Source organism: Hypomesus transpacificus, chromosome 9 (genome assembly GCF_021917145.1).
Source record: "Hypomesus transpacificus isolate Combined female chromosome 9, fHypTra1, whole genome shotgun sequence".
Taxonomy (NCBI): Eukaryota; Metazoa; Chordata; class Actinopteri; order Osmeriformes; family Osmeridae; genus Hypomesus; species Hypomesus transpacificus.
In genome coordinates this window covers 12369597-12393736 of record NC_061068.1, presented here as the reverse complement: position 1 = coordinate 12393736, position 24140 = coordinate 12369597, and the positions used below count along the sequence as shown (strand labels likewise).

Below are 24140 nucleotides of genomic sequence, written 5' to 3'. Positions count from 1 at the left end.
TGTGTGTGTGTGCATTTGCTTACGTGTTTCTGTACGTGGGGGTGCATATGCGTGCTTGCACATGCGCTTGTGTATGCAAGTTTACACTTGTGTGTGTGAGTGGGTATGTGTGTGCATGTGTGTGTGTGTGTGTGTGTGTCTAACCATTGAAGCGGTCTATAGCCTCCTGTCTCAGGCCTCCAGTGATCCCTCCATCGATGCGTTCATACTTGTAACCCTCATGCTCCAGGAAGTCCTCCAGAAGGTCCAGCATCTTGGTCATCTGAGGAGGGGTCAGGGGTCAAAGATAAGAGGTAGAGCTTCAACACACTCAAAGAACACTTTTGAAAAATGACACTTCAACTGTCATTCTCACACTCAATCAGGGTACAGCAAGACAGAGCTTAAACTGTCATTTTCCATTCAAACAGAGTGCCGCTAACACGCCTGGCTTGAGGTATCTGACGAGTATTGTCTGACTTCTGAAGCCACACTGACCTGGGAGAAGATAAGGACTCGGTGGCCTTCATCTTTGAGTTTCCTCAGCATCTTCTGAAGGAGGGTCAGTTTGCCTGAGGACTTGACCAGCATGTTCCCATCATAGGAGCCATTGGGCAGCACTGGAGCTTCCTGTCCAGACAGGAAGTAGAGCCGAGCCAATGAGAGGACAGAGTTCACGTTGCAATATACTTTATGGATGGAATACACAATTACCCAGTAATGTAAATATTCAAATATCATTAGCTTGAGTTACACATTCAGAAACACACACTAGCATTCTGTACACATACATACACACACATGCACACACACACACATGCACACACACACACACACTCCTCACCACAGCAGCCACAGGGAACAGGTAGGGGTGGTTGCAGCACTTCTTGAGGTCCATCATGATGTTGAGCAGAGACACCTGGTTCCCCCCTCCCTTGGAGTTGAGGGCCTCAAAGTTCCGCGTCAGGATGAACTTGTAGTACTTCCTGTGGGTCAGAGGTCAGACAGGACTGAGCATGGAGGAAGGGGGGGACACTCGGTCCAATCCTGAACCCAAACCAGAAAACCAAGGACACATCTAGAGATCTGAAAATATATACATTTTTTTATTGAGGTTGTACACAATTACTGCAATTTGGACCGTAATAAATGAATGTGTCTCATTGCTGAATGATTGCAACTGCATAGTTGTCCATTTAACATAATATTCTTTTTTTTTCATCTGCTTCATTGCTTCTTCCTCGCTTGATTACCTATTGTTGTAAACAAGCCAATCCACAGCCAGCAGTTTCAGACAAAACAAATCTATCCATGTGCAGGCTAAGACTTAACTATATCCAAGTCAGTCTAAGACACAACCAGCCTATCAGGAGCAATCTAAGACAAAACCAGCCTATCAGGAACAATGTAAGACAAACCAGCCTATCATGAGCAATCTAAGACACAACCAGCCTATCCAGAACAGTCTAAAACACAACCAGCATATCAGGGGCAATCTAAGACACAACCAGTCACTCCCCATCAGTCTAAGCCTGTTACAGCACGTGTTTAGAGCTTCAACTACAGAGAGGACTAACTTCTGCATGGGGCTGAGCTCCACCCTGACGATGAGCTCGGTCTTGGCCGGCATGTTCTTGAACACGTCCACCTTCAGCCTCCTCAGCATGTGAGGCCCCAGCAGGTCGTGGAGCTTCTTGATCTGGTCCTCCTTAGAGATGTCTGCAAACTCCTCCAGGAAGCCATCCAGGTTACTGCAGCACACAAAGAAAGCACACACACAGACATGCATGACCACACAGGTTTCAGACAGAAGATGATGTATACATTGTTATTATTATTATTGTTTCAGTGTAACACTATAACTCATATCAATTTAGAGGTATCTGACTTCAACCACAGTGCACCATTAAGTGAGAAAATTAATAGTAGAATATATTCACAGTATACTTCCTGTTCCTATAATCCAACACTGTAATGTAATCATTCCTGTATTTAACACTGTAAAAGTAATCCTTCCTGTATCTAACACTGGAATGTAATCCTTCTTGTATCTAACACTGGAATGTAATCCTTCTTGTATCTAACACTGGGATGTAATCCTTCCTGTCTCTAACACTGGAATGTAATCCTTCCTGTCTCTAACACTGGGATGTAATCCTTCCTGTCTCTAACACTGGGATGTAATCCTTCCTGTCTCTATCACTGGGATGTAATCCTTCCTGTCTGAGTGTCGGGCTCTCTTACTTGAACCTCTCTGGGGTGAGGAAGTTGAGCAGGTGGAACAGCTCCTCCAGGTTGTTCTGCAGAGGTGTTCCAGTCAGCAGCAGCTTGTAGTAGATCTTATACCCATTCAGGATCCTGAAGAACTGAAACCAGACCACACCGCCATGAACCATCACCCATAGGAATGAATCGGCGTGTTGGTGAGGGAGAGGGATGTGGATTTGATCCCTAATGTAAAACTGGCTTTCCATTAGAGGACCTGGAGTGGGATGATAGTTTTACCACTTCAACATTCTCACCAGCACAGTGGTAATGTGCTCCTTAGAAGTGATGGCCGGAGGGCATTGAACGGCTCATATAAATCCCTTTTATGAGTCAACTCTCCCCACATAAAACATAGCTGTGGTTTTTAATGAGCCTTTGTTTTGTATCTAAGGGGTGTGAGTGTGACAGGTGTGGGCTGTAGAGACGTGACGCTGTGTGTGAGTGTGGAGGTGCGTGTGTGCACCTGTGCGTGTGTGCGCCCACGTCTGCTTGTGCATCAGTGTCTGTGTGCGTGCGTTACTTAGACAGTATGTGTGTGTAAGAGTGTATGTGCGTGTCCTACTTACAACAGTATGTGTGTACGTGTGTGTGTGTGTGTCATGCCCACAACTGCAGTTACTTAGACAGTATGTGTGTGTGTGTATATATGTGTGTGTGTGTCTCCACCCTACCTTGGACTGGTTGTTCTTGAGGCGGTGGGCCTCGTCCACCACCAGGCAGGCCCAGCTGATGGAGCCCAGGATGGCCTGGTCGATGGTGATCAGCTCGTAGGACGTCAGCAGCACGTGGAACTTGATGGCCGTGTCTTTCTGTGAGGGGGGGGCAGACCCAGAGCACTGTGAGGCTGGCTCACACCGAGATGCAAAACAAACACACTGAGTTCTGGAACGCGAGAATCCAGAACTACTGGCAGCAATCACCGGCTGTGATTGAAGTTAGCCCTTGACAGACGGTGATGGACAGATGGTTCGTCCAATCACCTGCCAAGCATTTATTGAACATTCCTGCGCTTTTTTCAAACTGTTTCCAAGGACGACTTCCCAGATGGATTGGTGTAACAAACCATCTGGAAAGTCAGGTTAACACAAATACACTTCAAAAAAGTGCATGTACTATAAATGTTCCCTGAAACCCAGAGTTCACTCATCCATTGTTCTAGAGGATGAAGATGAATACGATTAAGTGAAGACGGACAGCATGTGTATCCCTCATTCCTAACCCCTCATCCGGTCCGAGGCGTACCTTCATGCGGAACACTTTGCGTCCGGTCTTGACCGCCGAGTCCTCAAAGGTGAACTCGTTCTCCCTGATGACCGCCCTGCTGTCCTTGTCACCGGTGTAGGTGACCACGTAGAAGTCTGGAGCCCACATCTCAAACTCCCGCTCCCAGTTGATGATGGTGGACAGGGGGGCGCTCACCAGGTATGGGCCCTTGGAGTGGCCCTGGAGGAGGAGAGGGGAGGGGAGGAGGAGAGGGGTGTGGAGGAGGAGATGGGTGTGGAGGAAGGGGGGAGGAGGGGGAGGAGGAGGGAGTGGGGATGAGGAGGAGGAAGTGGGAAGAGGAGGAGGGAGGGGATAATAAGGAAGGGGGAAGGAGGAAAGAGAGAAGAGGGGGTGGAAGGGGGGAGGAGGAGGGAGATGGGAGTGGGAGAAGAGGGATGAAGAGGAGAAGGGAAAAGGAGAGCAGGAGCAGGAGGGAGGAAGGGGGGAGACGGGAGGAGGAGTGGGGAGGGGGGTCACAGCTCTAACTTCTCACCTAGCAGAACCTCACCAGGAGGTAAACACAGTTCAACAGAAAACATGACTCTCACATGCTGCCTCCCGTGAAAACATCCATTGTGGAGGCGAGGAAGAACTGACACACTCACAGCTTGTATCTAGCCAATCCTTTTCCAATTACACAACGTCCATTCATCTATGTATGTATCTTTTCTTCCCCTCCTCTCCCACCTACCTCCTTGTAGAGAGAGTAGAGGAAGACGATGGTCTGGACGGTCTTGCCCAGGCCCATCTCGTCTGCCAGGATGGTGTCGGTGCCCTGAGCCCAGGAGAACCTCAGCCAGTTCAGCCCCTCCAGCTGGTACGGGTGCAGGGTGCCCCCCGTGGCATTGATGTACCACGGCTGGTGCTCAAACTTGATGGTGGGCTGGAAAGAAGAGAGAGGCCAGGGTGGAGTGTGTTAAAGAGAGAGAGAGAGAGAGAGAGAGAGAGAGACAAAGAGAGAGAGAGAGACAAAGAGAGAGAGAGAGACAAAGAGAGAGAGAGAGAGAGAGAGAAAAAGAGAGGGTAAGAGAGAGAGAAAGAGAGAGAGACAGAGAGAGAGAACCCAGGGTAGACCTAGATAATGACATGAATCTGGCTCCACCTGGTAAAGACTGTAGGTTATTATTACTACGAAACTCCCGTCACTGACCCTAGCTCAGCGTTAGACCTGTGAATATGAACAGACTATGAATGTCCTCCACCACCTCCTCCTGTCTAACGTGTGTGACATGGTCGTGACAGCCCCTGAGCGTGCTGCGCTGTAGCCACTCACGTCGATAATGGGAGCATCAGGGGGGATCTCTCTCTTGGGGTGCTCCTCTTTGGCTCGCTTTCCTTTCCTCACCACCAGGGGGCGATGATCCTCACCAAGAATCTGCTCCCTGTCACAGAACAGCAGCACGGTGAGTTCGGAAGAGGTTGATTGAGAGGGTAATTAGGCTCTTATAATGCCAAGGACATTAGCACAGAGAAATAAGTAGGTGAGATGGAGGGTTGTGTGTGGGGGGTTGTGTGAGTGGGGGCGTGAGACAGGTGGATGAGCAGCTATGTGAGACAGGTGTGTGAAACAGGTTTATGAGCAGCTATGTGAGACAGGTGTGTGAGACAGGTTTATGAGCAGCTATGTGAGACAGGTGTGTGAGACAGGTGTATGAGCAGCTATGTGAGACAGGTGTGTGAGACAGGTGTATGAGCAACTATGTGAGACAGGTGTGTGAGACAGGTTTATGAGCAGCTATGTGAGACAGGTGTGTGAGACAGGTGTATGAGCAGCTATGTGAGACAGGTGTGTGAGACAGGTGTATGAGCAGCTATGTGAGACAGGTGTGTGAGACAGGTGTGTGAGACAGGTGTATGAGCAGCTATGTGAGACAGGTGTGTGAGACAGATGTGTGAGACGGGTGTATAAGCAGGTGTGTGAGACAGTTGTGTGAGCAGATGTGTGAGACAGGTGTGGAGCAGACCTGTGGTCCCAGTAGGCTTGCTTGTGGCTGTCGTACTCTGGGACGTCAAAGTCATCCACCTCCCAGGTGCACTGGTCATAAGGCAGGTCTCTCCACTTGATCAGGTAGTGCACATCCCCATCCTTATCAAAGCTGCAGGCAACACCACAGACATGATCAAGCTCTGGAGGGGCCCACAACACGCTGTGTGTGTACGTGTGTGGTCATGTGTGTGTGTGTATGAGTGTGTGTGTGTGGGTGCAAGTGTGAGTGTGTGAGTGGGTGGGTGGGTACGTACCTGTGTGTGTGTGTGTGTGTGTGTGTACCTGTGATTGATCACTCTGTGGATGACCATCCACTCTGGCTTGATCCCGTAGCGGTAGAACCTCTCCTCCATGATGGCGTACTGTGGGTCTTTGCTCTTCCTCTTCTCGTTGTTGAGCTCCTCCTCCCCGGAGCCGTAGTCATAGGGCGGGGGCTCGTCCATATCGTTCTTCCTCTGGTAGTTCCGGTACATCACTGTGTGGTACAGCTCCAGCTGGGAGAGAGGGGGCTGGGGGTCAGAGCTAGACCCCAGGAGGAGAGGGGCTTCTGGGGGGAGGGGGGGTTTCCCGAAAGGGCTCGTGAGGGACTTATGTGGGGCTTGCGGCAGACTTGTTTTGTTTAGTACACACTATTGAGAAGGTCAGCTGACCCTATCTGTCGTCACTGGACGACGTAGCTTCACAGGATGATCAGCGGACCTTGAGGAAGGCGTTTTTGATCCACGGGGAAGAATTCTTTGCATCGTGCTCCCTGATTGGTCACAGTATGGAATGATGAAGATCCGCAGACTGTCAGGTCAAATTCCTAATAGTGTGTACCAAGCATTAGGGTTCTGGGCGTTCTGGAGAGGGGAAGGGCTCTGGGTGGGTCTGGGGAGGGACATGGGGGGGAGGTTCTGGGAGGTTAAGTCCTGGCTGGGCAGTGGGGGGAGTGGTGTCCTGGGTGTTAATGTGTCTCACCTGCAGCTCGTTGACCCAGGAGCAGTGCCAGTAAGACAGCCCAGCCCACTTGACAAACAGCTCCCTCTCTGGGTGTCCCTTCAGGGGGGGTCTGGCCAGGGGGTCGGCGGGCTCCCCGTCAGGGCCACAGGGCACCTCCGCCGGCAAGGGGGGGTCCCCCCACGTCCAGTGGAGAATTCTCTGGACCTTCCCTTTTAGAGGGGGGCACTGGAAGAGGAGGAGGGGGAGAGGAGGGGAGGTCAGACAGAAATAGCTCTCCTGACTCTCTCTCTCCATCCCTGTCAGGTCTGTATAATCACTCAGGTCTGCCCTGGGAGAGGAGAAGGAGGTGGGCTGGACTCCATCAGCAATAAATGTAAATTTTTTTAAAATATGTATTTTCTTTAACCACTTTCCGTTTTTTAGATGACGAAAGTTGAAGCACACTCTGGAAATAATAAACAAAATCTTTAGGCTTGAAACTCATAATTTGTAAGCTTGATAAGATATGTTTTCGAATGTCTAATCATTTAATTATTATGGAACGCAACGCCCTGTGTTTCCCAGTAGCACGATTGAGTCATTCTCAACCAACACTGATGCTGTCAGAAACAACCCCCGGTCTGTTTACCATGCAGCGTGGGCAGAGCCACTCCCCATTGGGTATTTCAGGGAGGGGTGGGTTCAGGCAGTGGATGTGATAGGACGACGGGCAGGTGTCACAGCAGAGTAGCTCTCCACCATCCTTGCACACTCGGCAGAATTCCATGTGGTCATCCTCTTCGTCTCCAGCAGGATCCTCCTCTTCCTCTTCCTCGTCCTTGGCCTCCCACTGGATGCCCTCCTTCTCCTGGCACACACACACACACACAGGAAAGTAGTTTCAGTAGGATCGCATGTGCTGGGTCTACTGAGTGTGTGATGATGTTCATGGTTGTTAGAGGCTGGGATTACTTCCACCTCACTGATGGAAAGGAGGTCACAGCTAGTGGACAACCAGGTCACACACACACCTACGTGACTGGAAACGTTCACCGCTGGAAGGCAGCGTGTGTGCCTGAGTGTGTGCGTGTGTGTATAGGTTTGTGCGTATGTTCGTGTGTGTGCAGTGTGCGCGTGTATGTGCATGAATGCATGCATTTGGTATGTCCATGTGTGTGCATGCAGGTGTGTGCATAAATGCTCGTGTGTGTGTAAGTGCATGATGCTGTGCGCGTGTGTGTGTGTGTGTGTGTGTGTGAGGACCGGTCCCCAGGCAGGGTGAACTCACGCAGTGTGGGCAGCTCCAGGTGCCCTCCGGAGCCTTCTCCAGCTCGGGCTCCAGACACACCAGGTGGTAGGCCCTGGGGCAGGTGTCACACAGGATGATCTCCCCACCCTGTGTACACACCTCGCAGTAGTCCTGGTGGTCCGTCTCATAGCCATCCCCGTCCTCCCCTAGGGCACCGCACACCGCACAGGTCAGACAACGCACACCTCACAGGTCAGACACCTCACAGGTCAGACACCGCACACCTCACAGGTCAGACACCGCACACCTCACAGGTCAGACACCGCACAGGTCAGACAGGTCAGACAGCTCACACCTCACAGGTCAGACAGGTCAGACATCTCACACCTCACAGGTCAGACACCGCACACCTCACAGGTCAGACAACTCACAGGTCAGACAGCTCACAGGTCAGACAGCTCACACCTCACAGGTCAGACACCTCACAGGTCACAGGTCAGACAGCTCACACCTCACAGGTCAGACAGCTCACACCTCACAGGTCAGACAGCTCACACCTCACAGGTCAGACAGCTCACACCTCACAGGTCAGACAGCTCATACCTCACAGGTCAGACAGCTCACACCTCACAGGTCAGACAGCTCACACCTCACAGGTCAGACAGCTCACACCTCACAGGTCAGACAGCTCACACCTCACAGGTCAGACAGGTCACAGGTCAGACACTGCACACCTCACAGGTTAGACACTCACTCATTTAGCCATGCACTCATATGTTCCTTTTTTTCTTGCATTCAATAGTGGAATGATTTGTGTGTTTGTTTGAACAGGAGTTTGTTCATTTGCTTGTTCGTCTGTTCAATAATCCATCCATCCATCCATCCCTCCCTCCCTCTATCCGTCCATCCCTTCATGCCTCCATCCAACCCTGTATCCATCCCTCAATCCTTCCATCCATCCAGTCATCAGTGTGTGTGTGTGTGTTCCCTCAGAACAGGTGAGGAACGTACGTTTCCTCTTCTTGCGCCCCTTGCGAGCCGCCTTCTTCTTGGCTGCTGCCGAGGTGTCAGACAGCACGCAGGCACTGTGGATGCTGATGTCATCAAAGTCCGACTCCTCCAGGAAGTCCTCCTCACTCTGGTCCAACAAACACAGGGTTTACCATGAGAGAGAGAGAGAGAGAGAGAGAGAGAGAGAGAGAGAGAGAGAGAGAGAGAGAGAGAGAAATAGAGAGAGAGAGAAATAGAGAGAGAGAGAAATAGAGAGAGAGAGAAATAGAGAGAGGGAGAATTAGAGAGAGGGAGAAATAGAGAGAGGGGGGGAGAGAGAAAAATAGAGAGCGAGACATTATCAGTTTTACAGTTGACTTGACCCCAAAGGCCATTCAAAACAAAAATACTCAGAAAAGAATTTCTCTAATCTAAAGAGGAGGACCAGAGGAGCAGGAACGTACGGACAAGGCTTTCTTCTTCTTGCCACTCTGGCCTGACTTGGACTTGGTCTTCTTGGGTTTGGGCTTCTTCTTCCCCTCCTTCGGCGTCTTGTTCCTCTTCCTCACTCCTGGACCTGAGACACCAGATCACCGCTGAACATCCTGGGCCTGATGCATGCTTCTCTAAGCTCTCTACATGAAGTCAACGCACACACACACACACGCTCACAGTACACACATCCAAACATACGTACACACAACTGGGCCCCCCCATTCTCAAACACTCCACCAAACTCAAGTAAAGCACCAGGCACCACTGAACCACCAGCAGGGAGGTTCAGTATGAACCGTTAGTTCCAACACCTGTCCTATGTTTCCCCTCCAGAACAGAGACCCCATACAACTAGTCTGGAGGGATGCCTCAGAACAAGGACACGAGCATGAGCAACTAAAACATGACGAGCTGGCAAACATTACCCTTCCCCTCTTTGGTTTTGGCTTTTCTGATTGGCCCTGGCTGGGAGCTGGGTTGGCTGACAGTGATGGGCGGGGCCACGGTGACGGTTTCCACGGCGGCGGCCACGGCGGCGGCCACGGCGGTGGCAGAGGAGCCTTTGAAAGGGTTGTTGGCGCTGAACTCCCGCCACTTGGCGCCCAGCACGGTCATCATCTTCGACATGGGGATCTTGGGGTTCTTCTTGGCTATCAGCGGCCTGGGAGACACACACAGTCAGACAGGACAGCACACGCTACCCTGACGACTCCTGTGGCAGTCAACCAATAGGGGGGGATCTGTGTGTGTGTGTGTCTGAAGGGAGGGGTGTGTGTGTGAGAGAGGGGGATGGGGGGTTGTGTGCAAACTGTGTATTGTGAGATAGGGTCAGGAAAGAGGTTCTCCAAAACCTACAGATTCACACCAGCACACACAGACAGACTGACAGACAGACAGGTACCTGAGGAACTGGCTGAAGGCCTTGTAGTTGGTGAGGGTGCGGTAGTCCTGCTCGGTGAAGGCGTGCTGGACATCCTCCAGACCCCACTCCTCCATCAGCTGACTCGACAACTTGGGCTCCTGGGGCGCCACACACACACACAGGGGGGTACGTCTGGCAAGCATGTGGGCTCACAAACACAGGCTGACACACACACTCAAGCTCCCCCGCACAGACGCTCTTACACACACACACACACATACAAGCACATTTGCTCACAAACACATGCAGACATCCACACACTCTCACACACACACATTTGCCCAGGCATGCACCCATACAAGCACACACGCGTGCACCCACACACAGACAGACAACGCACGTACGCTAACATCTACACACATTCACACACTCACACATGAACATACAACAAACATAAACACAACAACAAAAAGAGACTGGAGCGCTGGAGAAAAGAGCACACCTTCATGTTCCCGTCGTCGTCATCATCGTCATCGTCCTCCTCCTCTTCTCTCTTCTTCCGTTTGGGCTTCTTCTCTTTCTTCTCCCTGGGTTTCTTCTTCTTCTTCTTGGTGGGGGCGTAGCTGCTGCTCTCGCTCCCCGAGCCCCCCTCCGGCCGCTCCTCCTCCTCCTCCCTCTCCAAGGCCTCTTCCTGGTCACTGCAGGCTCCGCCCCCTACAGGGCCCAGGCCCTGGACCCCTGCCTGGAGAGCAGTCACGCACACACACAAGAGCACGCATGTACACGCACGCACGCGCACCCACGCACGCTCACACATTTACACCCAAACACACACACACACGGACGAAAGCATACGCCCGCGCAAACACGTACGTACACGTGCATGCGAACATATGCGCACACAAACACAAACACGCAAACACATACAAAACACACGCCCACACACATTATCAGTAAATTACCTCATTAAGGCTCTGTGGATCTCACTCATTTAAACATGTATTATGTACATTCTAATTCACGCAACTGACATCCACAAATATACACATGTTGAATACATCGCAAACGTTTATAAACAAATCCATCTGCTCCAACTCTCCCACTCCTTCAGCATTCGTCTCCCGCTTTTACATAAAGGGTGTTTTCGACTGTGTGTTTTCAGAGAAGAAAGCTAAATAATTGAACTGCACCCATGTATGATTGCATGGATCCAACAGGCCAGTCTCGGCTGTCAGGTTCACACACAGCTCCCCCTGCAGGCCACTGTCAGACACACGTCCATCTCCGCACATGCTCAGTGCACACACAGGCAACACACCTGGGACAGCACAGCCAATCAGGGGTTGTGCTGCCTGATCTCAACCAATCAGAGCAGTGCAGCTCAGTCAACAGAGGCATGTGTAGTGCCCCTGGAGTAGCTAAAACAACATCTGGAGGGTCAATTACGGATTATAGTTTATTGGTAGTGTGTGTTAGGATACTGCCATCTTGTGCACACTATGCATGCATTGTGCGTGTTTGTGGAGGAGGGTAGTTGTTTGTTTATGTGTGTGTGTGTGTGTGACTGTGTGTGCGTGTGTCTGTATATGTAAGTGTGTGCCTGTGTGTGTGTGCCTGTGTGTGTGTGTGTGTGAGACTCGCAGGCGTCTCGCTCTGCAGAGCAGGGGAAAGGCTCACATTGCCGCAGCACCCGCCAACCCAACCAGCAGCCTGGCTGTGTTGCTATGGCAACCAGATCGAGCAGTGTCTGGAGCTCTCTCTCTCTCTCTCTCTCATTCTGTGTCTCTCTAACTAACTCTCTCTCTCTCACTCTCATTATCGTTCTCCCTCTTTCTCTCTCACTCTCTTTTTCTCCCTCTCTCTATTTATCTTCCACAGTACACTTGGTCTTTCTTACTGTCACTACATTTCTCATTTCTTTCCTCCTCTCTCGCTCTCTCTCTCTATCTCTATCTCTCTTTCTCTCTAGCAGCGCCAGCCAGTGGAACAGTGTTATCCAATCAGAGACCCTGGCATAACGAGCTTGTTATGCAGAGGCCTGTGGTAGCAGACTCTGTGTTTCAGAGGCCGTCTAGACAAATCTCATTTATGCAGAAGAGTGAGATATAGAGAGAGCGAGTGAGAGAGAGAGAGAGAGAGAGAGAGAGAGAGAGAGAGAGAGTGTATTTGTATATGAGTGTGTGTGTGTGCGTACATGTTTGTGGACGTCCATGAAAGCGTGTGTCACCATGCGTGTATCTGTGCGCACGGCTGCATGCCAGTGTGTGTGTATCCGTGTGTGTACGTATGAGGAATGTGTGCGCGGGAATGCATTCAATGTGTGTGTGTGTGTGTCCGTGTGTGCGCAGGGGGGGGGGGGGGGTTGGGGGGGGGAAGCAGGGAGGCAAAACCACTGTTAATTCTGAGAGCTACTGCAGAGGGGGTAGGCAGCAGTGAGCTGAACCTTCATCATCACTATAGCTACCAGAGTCCAACATTACACAAACACATGATGTGGGGCGGGCTGACGCAAACAAAGATGAGATGTTATCAGCCAGATGAACTGAGAGACCTGAGGAACACTCTAACGTGCACACACACAGACAGGCACTCGCACACGTACACTTGCACATACACACACTGATGAACACCAACATACACACTCGCACATGCATTAGCTCACACACACACACAGACACTCTCGCATACACGTGTGCACATACACAAACTCATACCCACGCATACACTAGCACACACACAAACACACACACACACGTAGACAGGAGAACAAGGTTGGATGCGTGCACAAAAGATCTGTCCCTGAACAGAATCCTTCACTAGGGTGTCTAAATTACATCCTGGAAAGAAAAGCCTTTCAAAAACACTATCTCAACAAAACAGATCCTCCAATAGGTGTGAGGCTGTAATGAAGCAGTGTGCTCTCCAGGAGAGCTGGGAGCAGCAAGGCTGATGGAAGTCGGGAACCCAGGTCCCCCTGCTCTGCCCTGGGAGGAGAGAGGCTGTGACCGCCTGCCACCACCACCACCCACATCCTCAGATGGTGCTGAGGCCCTGCTCACACACACACACACACACAGGATACATGCCTGGGAAAGCTGGAGAGCTGGAGAGCTGTGACTGTCCAGCACTGGTGCAGGAAGGAGGGAGAGAGAGGGGGAGAGAGAGAGAAATAGGGTGGAGACAGATAAATGGAGAGAGACAGAGAGAGGGAGAGGGAGGAAAAGAGAGACCAAAATAAAGAGAGGGAAAGAAAGCGAAAGAGAAGAGAGACTGAAAGTGAAGATGGGGATACAGAGAGGAGAGAGAAAGGGGGAAATAGAAAAAAATATAGGAGTAAGAGAGATAGAAAGAGATAATAGGACAGAGTCCAAGAAAGTCACAGGGAAGGAAAGAGAGACGAAGCGACGGGGAGAGCGAGAGTGGGAAAGACAGCGATGAACAGTGGAAAGGAGGAATAAAGCGATAGAAAAAGAGAGAGGTAGTGAGGCAGAGAGATACAAAGAGACAGTGCCTGGTTAGGGAGAGAGACAGAGAGGGAAGTCCCCCTTATTATCTCAGCAGGGTCCAGTGTTGGGTACTGTGTCTGTTGTGGGCCAAACAGCCAAAGAGCCAGTCTTTTTGGGGCTTGCAGGCTAGTCTGGGGTCAGGCTGACATAGCCAAGCAGCCAGAGGACTAATGGTCAGGGCTGGCAGGAACACCCTGGCTTTGTCACTGGCACTGTTGCTACTTACTGGTCAGTATTGGGTATGAATGACAAAAAGTAGCAGACACACAAACACAAACACACAGTCCAAATCACTGACGGACTACATTGAAAAAGAGTATGGCTTAGTCCATGTTTAGTTTGGAGAAGAACCCCTAACCACATCCACATAATCCTACTGCAGACACCAGGAGTTAGGTGTATGCCTCAAGGCAGGAATCCCCTGGTTCTCTGAGGACCAGGGGTTCAGGGCCCTGGCAGTGTGGGCTGTAGTACCCAGTTCTCCAGCCACACACTCGGGGTTACCCTCAGTGGGGGCTGCATGTCAGGTTCCCCTCCAGCTAATGAGGACCACGGAAGCGTTCGGATATAAAACGTGGGCTCTCTTTGGTGCCCTCTCTGGAGGGCTGCTGCTGAGAGTGGAGAGTGGACTGTGGTGGGGCTACCTTGGAGCCGAGTGGCTGGCAGTGGATGGGGGTATGTGTGTGTTGGGGAGGGGAGGGGGGACCACAGTCTGGGAGAGTTCAGCTGTCAGGGTAACTCTGTCACAAAGGCTGTGAACACTGGCACACACAGCTTTAGCACTCCTGGCCACACACACCCACCCACACACACACACACTCAAATCAACACACACAGATACAAACTCAAACATGCATTCTCACACATACATTCGCACACGCTCACACAAGGAGCACACGCACACACAGCCAGGCCTGATCTCCAGACTAACCTGGCACACAGTGTCCACAGCTTACACTGGCACTAACTAAGACACGGATGCCAAGTGCCCCTAGCCAGAGACACCCTTCTGTCTCAAATTAAGACCAGACCAATCCAAGGAAATTCAACACAACACAAAGGCAATCAATAAAGCATTAATGAGCTATAGTAACCATTTTTTAAATAGGTTTCTCACACAGTAACAGCCCTTCTATAATACAGTTCAGAATTATATACGGTATCTCCTATTAATATATAAGCTACATATATCCATGAATACTATTTCCTGAGAATCGTTTTCGGACTTTTTTCCGTTTCTCGTCACACAAAGCTCACCTCCTTTTTCCGTTTCTTCACTTTGGTCATCTTCCCTTCTTTCATCTTTTTGGGTTTCTTCTTCTTCTGCTGTTTGAGGGAGTCTTCGTCGTCTGAGAAGAAGCTGTCCAGCGCCGCCAGGGGCACGGGGCCGCGCCCCCCTTCCTCGTCCTCATCTGGACGGGACGGACACACACACACAGACGAGTCACACCCACACACTCCAAGGTTCCACACCCGCCCACAATACAGACACCCTGGATAAAGCTACAAGAACACACCTATAGCAGAGGTGGTTCGGTGACATGTGAGCGGTGACCTAGTCCAGCGCTGGTCTTCCAGTAAGGGAGGCTGGGTGACAGCTATCACCGAACCACCTCTGCTACAGGTGTGTTATTATAGCTTTTACCCTCTGGGATTTAACTTCCTGCTCATTGACCCAAGCAGCCAGGATTCACATCTTCGTTTTATTTACAAGGAAACGCAACTTCCTGGGTCCTAGTCTCCCCTCAGTCTGCCCTAATGTGCTGCTTGTGGCTCCAGTGGTATCCCAGGGTTGATGCACACAGCCTTGCTCAGCGGCCGTGTGTGTGTGTGTTCCCCCCCACTGCCCTGGCGCGACCCAGACAGACACGGAGCCGGCGAGCCCCAGCAGGTCACAGAGGAGAGAACGACAGCAGACAGTACATCACTAGAAAAGAGGCTCTCTCACACACACACACACACACTCCCAGGGTGCCGCATCCTCACTGTCAGACTCACACACACACAAACGCTCACACACGCGGGCGTACTGTATACTCGCAAACGCACACACACACACACGCAGGCACACGCACTCAGACACACATACACAGACTGGAGGACATGAAATATGCAGCATGTGTATCAGAGTCAATCAGCCGACACAAGCCCTGCAGCCCTGCCTTCTCCTGGGAAGGCGTGTGAGTGCAGGGGGGAGAGAGAGAGAGAGAGAGAGAGAGAGAGAGAGAGAGAGAGAGAGAGAGAGAGAGAGAGAGAGAGAGAGAGAGAGAGAGAGAGAGAGAGAGAGAGAGAGAGAGAGAGGGAGAGAGAGACAGGGAAGGGGAAGGGGAAGGGGAGAGGGACAGGGGAAGGGGAAGGAGGGGAAGGGGAAGGAGGGGAGAAGGAAGACAGCCAGACAAGAATCTCACCATCCACTCATCCTGTGTTTAGCCATGCTGTGGGGGGGGGTCCACACAGAGAGAGGGCCCAACACAGCACGTACTGTATTCCCTCAAGGCTGTGTTTGTCTCCGTATTAACTCAGATGAGTAGGTGATGAATATGCCTTTGGCACTTGCTGTGTTCACAACAGAGATGTCAAATCTGTCTGACTAGAGGTGCCCAATCAACATAACTCTGACCGTTATATGAAATGCAGAGGCATTTGGATTACATATGTACGTGAAAACATTAAAATTGATGTTTCTGTGGTCTATCTGTATATTGACTGTACTAATCCGCATGGCTTTGGCTCATGTTGCCTGATTGTTTTTAAGGCCAACCTTTTCGTGGCGCTTCACAATGGGAACTCTGTCATGTCTGAGAGGCTGAGCTTCCTGTCTGTCTGTCTGACTGACTGTCTGACTGTCTGAATGTTTGACTGCCTCCCTGGCTGCTTGCATCTCTGACTGCCTGCATCCTCATCAGTCTGTCAGTTAGCCTTCCTGGGTGTCTGTCTGCCTGTCTGTGTACTGTTTCTGTCTAGGGTTAGGGTTAGGCTGTCTGAATGTCAGTCTGAATGTCTGTCTGAATGCGTGTTTGTCTTTTGGCCTGTTTGTGTATTTGCCAGTTTGCCTGTCTGCCGCTCTGTGTTCCTGTCTGTGTGTCTGTATGTGTTCCTGTCTGTCTTTCTGTCTTCCTGTCTGTGTCTGTCTGTTTGCCTGTCTGTGGGTTTGTCTGTCAGCTTGTGTCTGTTTGTCTGTCTGTCTGTATGTGTGTCTGCCTGTTTCTGTTTGTGTACTTGTCTGTGTTTCTGTCTATGTTCCTGTATGTGTATCTGCCTGTTTCTGTTTGTGTTCTTGTCTGTGTGTCTGCCTGTGTTCCTGTCTGTGTGTCTGCCTGGTTTTGTTTGTGTTCCTGCCTGTGTGTCTGTGTGCTGCCTGCCTGCCTGCTAGGCGTGTCATCAGCTCCAATTACATATCTGACCGACGCAAGAACAGACTGAGATATAGGGAGGAGAGAAAAGAAGTGGAGAGGGGGAGAGACAGAGAGAGGGAAGGAGAAGGAAAGGACAGAGACAGAAGAGGAGATAAATGGAGAGAGAAAGAGGAGCAAAGGAGGAAGGAGAAGGGGAGAGCATAGAGATGGAGATGGAGAGACAGAGAGAGGAGAGGAAGAGAGTAGAGGAGAAACACAGAAGGAAACGCCCCCTACACCAGTGACTGGCCAGATCTCCCCTGTCTCTTTGCTCTTAGCCTGTAACAATCAAATGAATTGAAACACTGCTGTCCAGTCCAATTAAATAAACAAAAGACACACTTGGGTATCCAAAGCAGGCAGGAAGGAGTAGCGCTCATCAGGAAGTCCATTCACGTAGGGGACTTCCTGTTCTGGACCAATGCTCTAGTTGGAGGCCAGGACTGTGAGCTGAGTACCCTGATCTGTGGCAGGAATCAAGGGGGCCACCAGCCTGTTGGCTGAGGGGACCAGGCTGTGCCAGGTTTAGAGGGGGTATTACTCTGGCATGTGGCTGCGAGGACACAGGATGGCACCAGGCCCAGCGACATCCAGAACGCCTGCAAGGCAGGCTGCTCCACTTGGCACCTGTGCACACCTGTGCACAAACCAAGTGTGGATAGTAGAGCTGGGCAGGGCGGGGTACGGCAGGGCAGGGCAGGTAAAGGTGGAGAAGCACAGTGGAGAAACAAAGGTGGAGAACCACAAGGGCTGACCTTAGGCCAGGCCGAGGGGAGACTCATAACTGAATCCCTGGTGTGAAATTCTACGTTTCATCTCTCTCTCTTTCTCTCTCTCTTTCTCTCTCTCTCTTTCTCTCTCTCTCTGTGTCTATCTCTCTTTCTCTCTTTCTCTCGCTCTCTCTCTCCTTCTGTATCTGTCTATCACAGGCTTTGGATGGAAATACCCACAAAATTACTTCTTATCCCAGAGAATAAGTGAGATAGAGGAAAGAGTGATAGAGAGAGATTGCGGGGGAAGGGGGGGCCAGGAGAAAGAGAGTAATAGAGCTAGATACAGAGAAGAGAGCTAGAAAGAAACAGGGAGAAAGAGAGAGAGAAAATTAGACGGATAGAGAGTGAGAGAAAGATAGACAGATGAGAGCTAGAGAGGGAGAGACGTGGAGAGCAAGAGACAGAAAGAGAGAGAAAGAGAGAGAGAGAGATATAGAGAGAGAGACAGAGAGATATAGAGACAGAGCATTTCTCTGCACAGAGCCTATTAGGGTTAAACAGTATTTGAGCTGCTGTGGTGTGTGGAGGGTAGTACAGTACAGAGCTTCTCATTGTTCCCAACGTTCACAGGCCTATGGAACAAAGTGCAGGCTACTAGAAGGCGAGGAACAGATGTGCCTCCGACAACATGTGAAGATTACAGCTACAAGCGTGCGCGCATATGTACTGTATGACTGCATCCCTCGCAGACACTCGCACGTAGGCACGCAAAGAATTAAAGAAATGGTGTCAGCTTTCATTGTGGATCCTCCAAAAATAGCTCCATGCAATTGGGGATAAGTTTTGTAGACACATAAAAGCCTGTGATAATCTTTCATTTTCAGATGAGGATTCAATAATTGAGCAGGGAAAACAAATCTTGAAGATGGGTGTAGTTCTAGAATAAGTCACGTACCGTAACATGAAAGAACCTTGTGTGACCATGATGCAGCTAGCGTAATAACACGAGAGGTTGATATCAAACTGTATGAGTGCCACAGAGGCTGTTGGTAGACATCCCTGCTAGGATACGAGGAAGGGGAGGCTGTCATGGATGCATCTCATTCCAGAAAGTTCCCTCTCCAGCTGCCCTCATTTAAAATCTCTCAGACATCCCTGTTTTTAACAAAAAACGGAACTTGGCATATACACACACACACCTTCCCAGTCATCCACTTAGCAGAATCATTTACAAGGGAACATTCCAGAATGAAACCAGATTCCCCACAGTCTGATTGTAAACATATCCGTTTATCACTTGTGAGTGGTGATTTGAACAGTCACCAACTGTTGTAGCCAGTGTCAGTTATGGAGTAGGTGAATGAACAGGGGGGCAAGCCCAAAGCAGCACTCCCATTGGTTCTTGATGTCAAGCTAATGCTAAACTATTACAGACCAGGACGGAAGGACGGAAGCCACCATGGCAACAGTAACCAAACTGATTTGATTAGATTGACCAAACCAACATGACAGTCTTCAGATCCTGGTTGGTACAGTATGTCTTGAGGACGATGCTGTAAGGACACTTTATCACATCATCTCTGACACCAGGCAGTGGCTTGCCAGAGATTTAAGACCTGCTGGACAGAGATGGATGGAAAAGATTGATGACCCCCTGCTCTCCATGCTAGCCACACACTAAAGGGCCACTCTTCTAAACTAGCTGTGTAAATAAATGTCATGTCATGTCAACTGTGTCACTATGCATTTCACACTGCAGTTCACCTGCCTCGGTTTTCATTTGCATTTGTTTCAATATTGTACAGTCTGTGCAATACATTAATCACTGTCAGAGACCATGTGTTGAGTGTAAACAAATCAAAGGAAATACTGAAACATATTTCTTAACAACTGCAACATCCAGGTAAAACAAATAATCTAAAATACTAAGACACAACATATGTCATCTCCCCTGGTTGAAAAATGAATGATTGGCTGGAGTACAAGACCGTGGAACTGGACAGTCTGGACAGCTGATGTCAAGTGTTTCCTTGTAACACGTGGCTTTAGCACCCCTGAGACCACTGCTGTAGCCTGATCTAAACAACGGAGCCCCTAGCACACTACTGACACTTCCTTCGGATGCTGCAGAGAGACGGCAGATGGTATCGAGTCTTAAACTTTGAGAGACTTCAGATCAACTATCACTGTCTGCGGAGGCATGATTACCCAGCAATAGAAAACCAAAGAATATTGATAATGCAACGCATGACAAAAAAAGAGTGCTATTTCTAATAAGTAGTCTATGAATATCGCAGTTAAGTGTAAAATTGAGTTTTATGGCCTCATACAGTGGCGGATTTCGGATATTTTCGTGCGAATGCGAATTCCCCCGGACATAAATGTGTTTGGCAGAAACACTTCACCGTCCTTCCAACCGCAAACCACGGATCTCCATGAAGCACATTTGAGGATATGAAGAGTGGCGACAAGTGTAGACCCATGTCCCTGAGGAACGCACACGGGTCGTGCAAAATAATAGCATGACTGTGCTCTGCTAGAGCACCCCACCCCTCCTCCCTTCCAGTAAATCCAGAACGCAGGACAAGCCCTTTTCCCCGCATTCGACAAGCCGTAGCAGCGTAAAATATCTGAAGGACACCCCCCCCCCCTTCCCTCACCTGGTATTTCGTCTTCAAAATCCATTTCGTCCTGTGCCTCGTCTTCATTGCTTAGCGACCCCGGCATCTTTATCTCATACCTCAAAACCTCTAGCCAGAGAATTAACAGAAAGTTAACCCTCCAAATGCCACTCTTCGCTCTTCACTGTTTCGAAAAGACAATTTATACAGGCCCTTTGCAAAAATAAATTTATTTTTGTATGTTAAAATTGAGTTTTCTCTTGGAGAAATATATATCTTTTTCCACTCTTCTCTTTCCAAGTCTTGCAGTCTGAAAATAAGAAAGAGACAAAAAATGGAACACACATGCCCAGATAGTGACGTCTGGTCTGTTGCCATGACAATCCATCCCATAATTTCCACAACTAGTTAGTCATGCTTTCCTAGTTACCACTTTCACTAGTCGTGAGCGGAGCTTAAATGGCATTGCCTCGAAAAACACCTCCTCTCCAAGTCGCCTTGCCCATTTTCTCTAGTAACACCGTAGAATTCGAGGTTACACGGGGATAGAGTGGAGGAGGGAGGGGGTGTTTTGCTCCCTCGAAAGGAACCACTTTTTGATTTTATTCGTGGTCGGTTGCAATCGGATGCATAATTAAACTGCGAAATGCAACTCTTCGCGTGTGAACGACTACATTATGTAGCCACGTCAGGTGCGCATGCTACATGACAAAGTATCAACACCAACTTCGTTTTCATGACAAGCTGGACAGTTGGCTCGCTCCGCTGTTGCCAGTCGCTGAGCTGTTGTCAAGGTAACCACCGCTGGAACAAAGTGCCCATGTGAGATTGACCACATGTTGAAACAAAGAAAACGTGGGATCACCAACAAAATAGCACGACCTTGCCATGGCAATTAACAATGAAAAAGAGAGAAAAATATCTCAACGTTTGATTCCCAAATATTATAAAACTACCAAACACAAGCATTAACGCACTGAATGGCTTGACAGGAGTAAAGACAGCTTGCAAATTATTTCCCCCATCAACCTTTTATTGATGACAATAATGGCATGCATTTAATCATCATCTTCCTCCTCTTCCTCATCCTGGTTGATCTGGAAGTAACGCAGCTCGTAGCTCTCCTTGGTGTTGGCCACCACTCTGAGCCAGTCTCTCAGGTTGTTCTTCTTCAGGTACTTTTTAGTGAGGTACTTCAGATACCTGGAGCCAGCACAGACAATGATTAAAGACCACAATTAGGTAGTTTAACCTAAAAGAAACAGCTGACGTTCTATTTTTGAACACCAAACCAGCAACCAAGTGAGAATAAAGTTACAATATTCTAGTTTCGACCTTCATTTATGCTAGAATTGATCAGGAAATGTGAAATATTTCATGCTTAACCACTGTCTGAGAGGAGATATGGAAGATATATGGAGATCTAACACCCGAACGCCATGTCTGTGATTCATGGTCTTCCCAGTGAGAACCTCAAAACAAATCTACCCCAGATACACTTGCATGCCTTACAAATCTCAACAGGATATCCAGGCATTCAATAACAGTATTTAAAACCCTTTCCCAGCTACGGTCACACTGACATTGATTCCAGGAACCTCGATCAGGCTAAACAAAGACAACACTAAAAACACACCCTGACCCTCTGGAGATCTGACCTACCTTTTGGAAAAAGGCACCTCGGAGTTCACCCCGATCTTGCTCTTGCTCCTCTCAATGGACACCACTCCACCTCCCAAGCTCCCAGCTTTGCCGTTCACCTTGATGCGTTCTTGCAGAAACTGCTCCTGAGGAAGAAAGGCCCAAATAAACCATTAAAAAAAGCACATGACAGGTGTCACAATGACAGGTGAGATCTCAGACTGGCTACCTATACAGCAAAGCATTTAGCAACATCCCATATCTGTGTAGGACATCATTATAAACAACTGCTAATGCGTTTCATGCAATCTGAAGGCATAGGCCTACCTCTTTAGACCATTAAATGACTCATCAACAAGTCATACTTTATAGCAGCAAGAAGATTAATATACTGGTAGCCTACAAGCACGAAGCAAAAATATGGGCATTTTTATTTATTTAATGCAGTACTGGTTGATGGTGAACTTACAAAGTTGGCAGCGTCCATGATGCCATCTTCCACTGGATGGGTGCAGTCCAGAGTAAACTTTAAAAGCTGCTTCTTCCGCTTACCACCCTGCTTTTTAGTCACCAGCTTTTTCTGTCAAAACAACAAGCAATGTTTCCCAAACGACCAGTTTGTTTTCATTAAATGATTCATTCAGAAGTGGGACAGCACACTAATTCGCGACAACATCAACTATTTGTAAAACACTTCCCAGTTGTTTTGAAACAGCTGTCAGTAAGTGGTTTACTTTGCTTTTCAGAAAGCTCCTCGTCATGTAGAGTTAGATCACATAGGCTACAACAATTTGTGATTTCACATTTGTGCCGTGTAACAAAATGTACCTTTTAAATATTAAGAGTATCCCTGTTCGGTATACCCTTGTGAGTTATCTAACTGGCAAAATAAGCTGTAAAAAGTACATTAAAGCTTATAAGCATATATGCCGTAAAACGCTACACTAGTAGCATTAGCTGCTGTAGCTAACGTACTGACACATGTCGGCGTCAACGTAGCTCCACAACACGTGCAACTTAAACGCTACTATCTATACTTTACTAAAATGCATCATTATGCTACTTCTCTAATCCTTTAGGAAAGCGATGCTTTCTGAATAACGTGTACATCTCATTTAAATTGTGTTTTTCTGCTGTCTACATTAGCAGAGGTGTACTCACGATGGGGGCCATGGTTGAAGAGACTCTAATTTGGGATGCCAGGTATGTCTGATACTATCCCTCTTCTGAGATTTTTGAACTCTCCAAGAGGCCGATTTATACGGTTCGTTTTTCCATCGTTTTAAAAACAAAAATCTGCACGTGATCTGTACAAGATTTTGAATATTATTAGAATATGTAAAATATCTGCATGCAAAAAAGTTATTTATTTGTGATGTTGTCTTGAGTGATTAAGTATAATATTGATGTCAATTGGGAGTTTGTTTTGATAGGGTCATGCTTTGGCATGACGAGTAGTCAAAGCTTGCTTTGTGCAGTCCATAATTCTACTGTAGAAAGCTCACTGAAACGCTTTAGCCCACATAAAACCCAACCTAACATGGGCTGTGTTTTGTTGTGGGATAGTGGTTTTTATGTGTTTGGGAACATATTTCTCCACCACTTCTCTCTTCCTCTCTCCTTTTGCTCAGACTCTACCCATCTTTCTCCCTTTCCCTCCCCCTCCATCACTCTCCTTCACATTCTTTCTTTCTCTCACAGCCACCTTACCTTTATCTTACCCACACTTTCTATCCTTCCCACTCTCTCCCCCAGTCTCCCCCCTCAGCTGGCTCCTCTACTGTCTTCTCCTCTCTGTGAGGGGGGCTTGGGTGCACACGGGCCAGTCAGCTGTCTGGCGTCAGGGGGCCAGGGGGCCAGCAGGCCACCATTGAAGCCATTCCAGGTAGGGAGAGCTGACAGCCCCAGTGAAAGGTAAGACAGTATGGTCCGTGTTGTCCATAGACAGAAAGCCAGTCTGTCTACAGCCACAGCTGCACGGCTGGGGCTTCGTGGTCATAATATGTTGGGTTTGAGACAGCAGAAAGACTGAAGTGCTGTAGAAGTAATGCAACATTAGAGGAATTCATGTTTGTCAATTGACAATGGTTTTTCAAATTTCAACCCTGAGAACTTATAATGTGGCCAGCATATAAGTTGAATAGAGATCCTTTGGCAAGTCTGTGTTATATCTCAAATAGTTAGAAGGCGCAGTGTACGAAAGACTTGTAAACAAACACGGATTAATTTACTCTTCAAGGAGAATCTGCT

The 24140-nt window shown here is 49.0% G+C and overlaps 2 protein-coding genes across 3 annotated transcripts in view; both read right to left on the bottom strand.

The window, feature by feature from the left end:
* chd5 (chromodomain helicase DNA binding protein 5) overlaps positions 1-21175 on the bottom strand; it is a 29432-nt gene extending 8257 nt beyond the window's left edge. For both annotated transcript variants that reach the window (XM_047024926.1, XM_047024927.1), the window contains exons 1-21: positions 20289-21175; positions 14778-14932; positions 10517-10756; positions 10054-10172; positions 9578-9813; positions 9122-9234; positions 8679-8805; positions 7707-7873; positions 7068-7286; positions 6458-6664; positions 5780-5991; positions 5475-5606; positions 4784-4892; positions 4202-4393; positions 3490-3690; positions 2919-3056; positions 2224-2345; positions 1557-1730; positions 824-965; positions 478-609; positions 145-262 (exon numbers count right to left, since the gene is read on the bottom strand). In XM_047024926.1, coding sequence (XP_046880882.1) covers positions 145-262; positions 478-609; positions 824-965; positions 1557-1730; positions 2224-2345; positions 2919-3056; positions 3490-3690; positions 4202-4393; positions 4784-4892; positions 5475-5606; positions 5780-5991; positions 6458-6664; positions 7068-7286; positions 7707-7873; positions 8679-8805; positions 9122-9234; positions 9578-9813; positions 10054-10172; positions 10517-10756; positions 14778-14932; positions 20289-20355 — 3322 coding nt within the window. In that variant the 5' untranslated portion in view covers positions 20356-21175. The remainder of the gene's footprint in view (positions 1-144; positions 263-477; positions 610-823; positions 966-1556; positions 1731-2223; positions 2346-2918; positions 3057-3489; positions 3691-4201; positions 4394-4783; positions 4893-5474; positions 5607-5779; positions 5992-6457; positions 6665-7067; positions 7287-7706; positions 7874-8678; positions 8806-9121; positions 9235-9577; positions 9814-10053; positions 10173-10516; positions 10757-14777; positions 14933-20288) is intronic.
* Positions 21176-21264: 89 nt separating this feature from the next.
* LOC124470809 (60S ribosomal protein L22-like) lies at positions 21265-23139 on the bottom strand. Its single transcript, XM_047024930.1, has 4 exons — positions 23052-23139; positions 22360-22470; positions 21912-22036; positions 21265-21452 (listed from the first exon to the last, which is right to left on the bottom strand). Exons 1-4 carry the CDS (start codon positions 23061-23063, stop codon positions 21308-21310), a joined length of 393 nt encoding a protein of 130 aa, XP_046880886.1. The 5' UTR covers positions 23064-23139; the 3' UTR covers positions 21265-21307.
* Positions 23140-24140: the final 1001 nt, after the last annotated feature.

What these genes read in the sequence shown, in the direction of transcription:
- LOC124470809 (XM_047024930.1), bottom strand. An exon ending in TCATGGACGCTGCCAACTTT is followed by an intron (nt 22,037 to 22,359) that starts GTAAGTTCACCA and finishes TTTCTTCCTCAG; the next exon opens with GAGCAGTTTCTGCAAGAACG. An exon ending in GAGGTGCCTTTTTCCAAAAG is followed by an intron (nt 21,453 to 21,911) that starts GTAGGTCAGATC and finishes TGCTGGCTCCAG; the next exon opens with GTATCTGAAGTACCTCACTA.